This window comes from Volvox carteri, assembly GCF_000143455.1.
Source record: "Volvox carteri f. nagariensis unplaced genomic scaffold VOLCAscaffold_28, whole genome shotgun sequence".
NCBI lineage: Eukaryota > Viridiplantae > Chlorophyta > Chlorophyceae > Chlamydomonadales > Volvocaceae > Volvox > Volvox carteri.
Window position 1 is genome coordinate 1265812 of NW_003307571.1, and position 897 is coordinate 1266708.

General features: G+C 62.0%; 1 protein-coding gene across 1 annotated transcript in view; it reads left to right on the forward strand.

Annotated features, from left to right (window-relative positions):
- VOLCADRAFT_92912 (uncharacterized protein) overlaps window positions 1–897 on the forward strand; it is a gene marked incomplete at both ends in the record, with an annotated part of 9155 nt that overhangs the window by 6806 nt on the left and 1452 nt on the right. Inside the window, 2 exons of the mRNA XM_002952176.1 lie at window positions 197–353; window positions 673–895. Coding sequence (XP_002952222.1) covers window positions 197–353; window positions 673–895 — 380 coding nt within the window. The remainder of the gene's footprint in view (window positions 1–196; window positions 354–672; window positions 896–897) is intronic.

Below are 897 nucleotides of genomic sequence, written 5' to 3' on the forward strand. Positions count from 1 at the left end.
GAGGAGAGGCAGTGACTTTTTGCCTTAGTCATGGTGGTGTGTGCGTGTGCGTGTGTGTGTGTGTATATAGCGGGGAGGACGGGTCCGTGGGGGAGGAGGGCTATCTATTATTAGCCTCTGCCCCTCCTACCCCATCAACCCAACCACTGCAACCAACCTCCAACCCCCAACCGCCGCGCCGCTCCGTTCCCAACAGAGTGTCGGCTACGGCCCTGCATGCACGCCGCACTGTGCGTGGCGTGCGCCGAGGGGCTTATGGCGCGAGGGTACGGCTGTCCCATTTGCTCGTCCAAGATTGAGCAGGTCGAGCGCGGCAGCTTCATGCGGACCTTCACAGTGGAGGAGGCGCAGGGGTGAGGGAGGGGGGTGGCTTCTGGGGGGGGAGACGAACGCGGGAGGAGGGAGGGAGGGGATGGAAGAAAGTCACGGAGGAAAGGAAGGGAGGGGCAGGGGGGGAGAGGGAGGGCGTGAAGGGTCATGGGGCCCCTGTGTTTTAGTTTTCCGTGCTCATCAATCCAAGACATGGTGTTTGTTTGTCCTGCTCTGAGCCACTCTATACCCCCATGCGAGAAACTAACGAAATGACTAACTGCGGGCTAATACTTTTCCTTTCTTTTATACCATTGGCATTGCCGTACTGCCGTACTGCCATTTTCCCTACCTTGGCTGCAGTGTTGTGGCAAGTGCTCGTGTCGTGGCTACGATGGTGTCTCCCGGCAAGTCCCCGTTGGGCCGCCGCTTTCCGCCCGGCCCCACTGCCGGCGCGCCGGTACTCGACAATATCGTTGAAGGAGACGAAGAGGGACATACAGCGGTGGAGAACGCAGGTGCCGTGCTGGCGGCGGCGGCAGCGGCGGCGGCGGCGGCCTCGGACGCCGGGGCGGTAGCGGCGGTGGT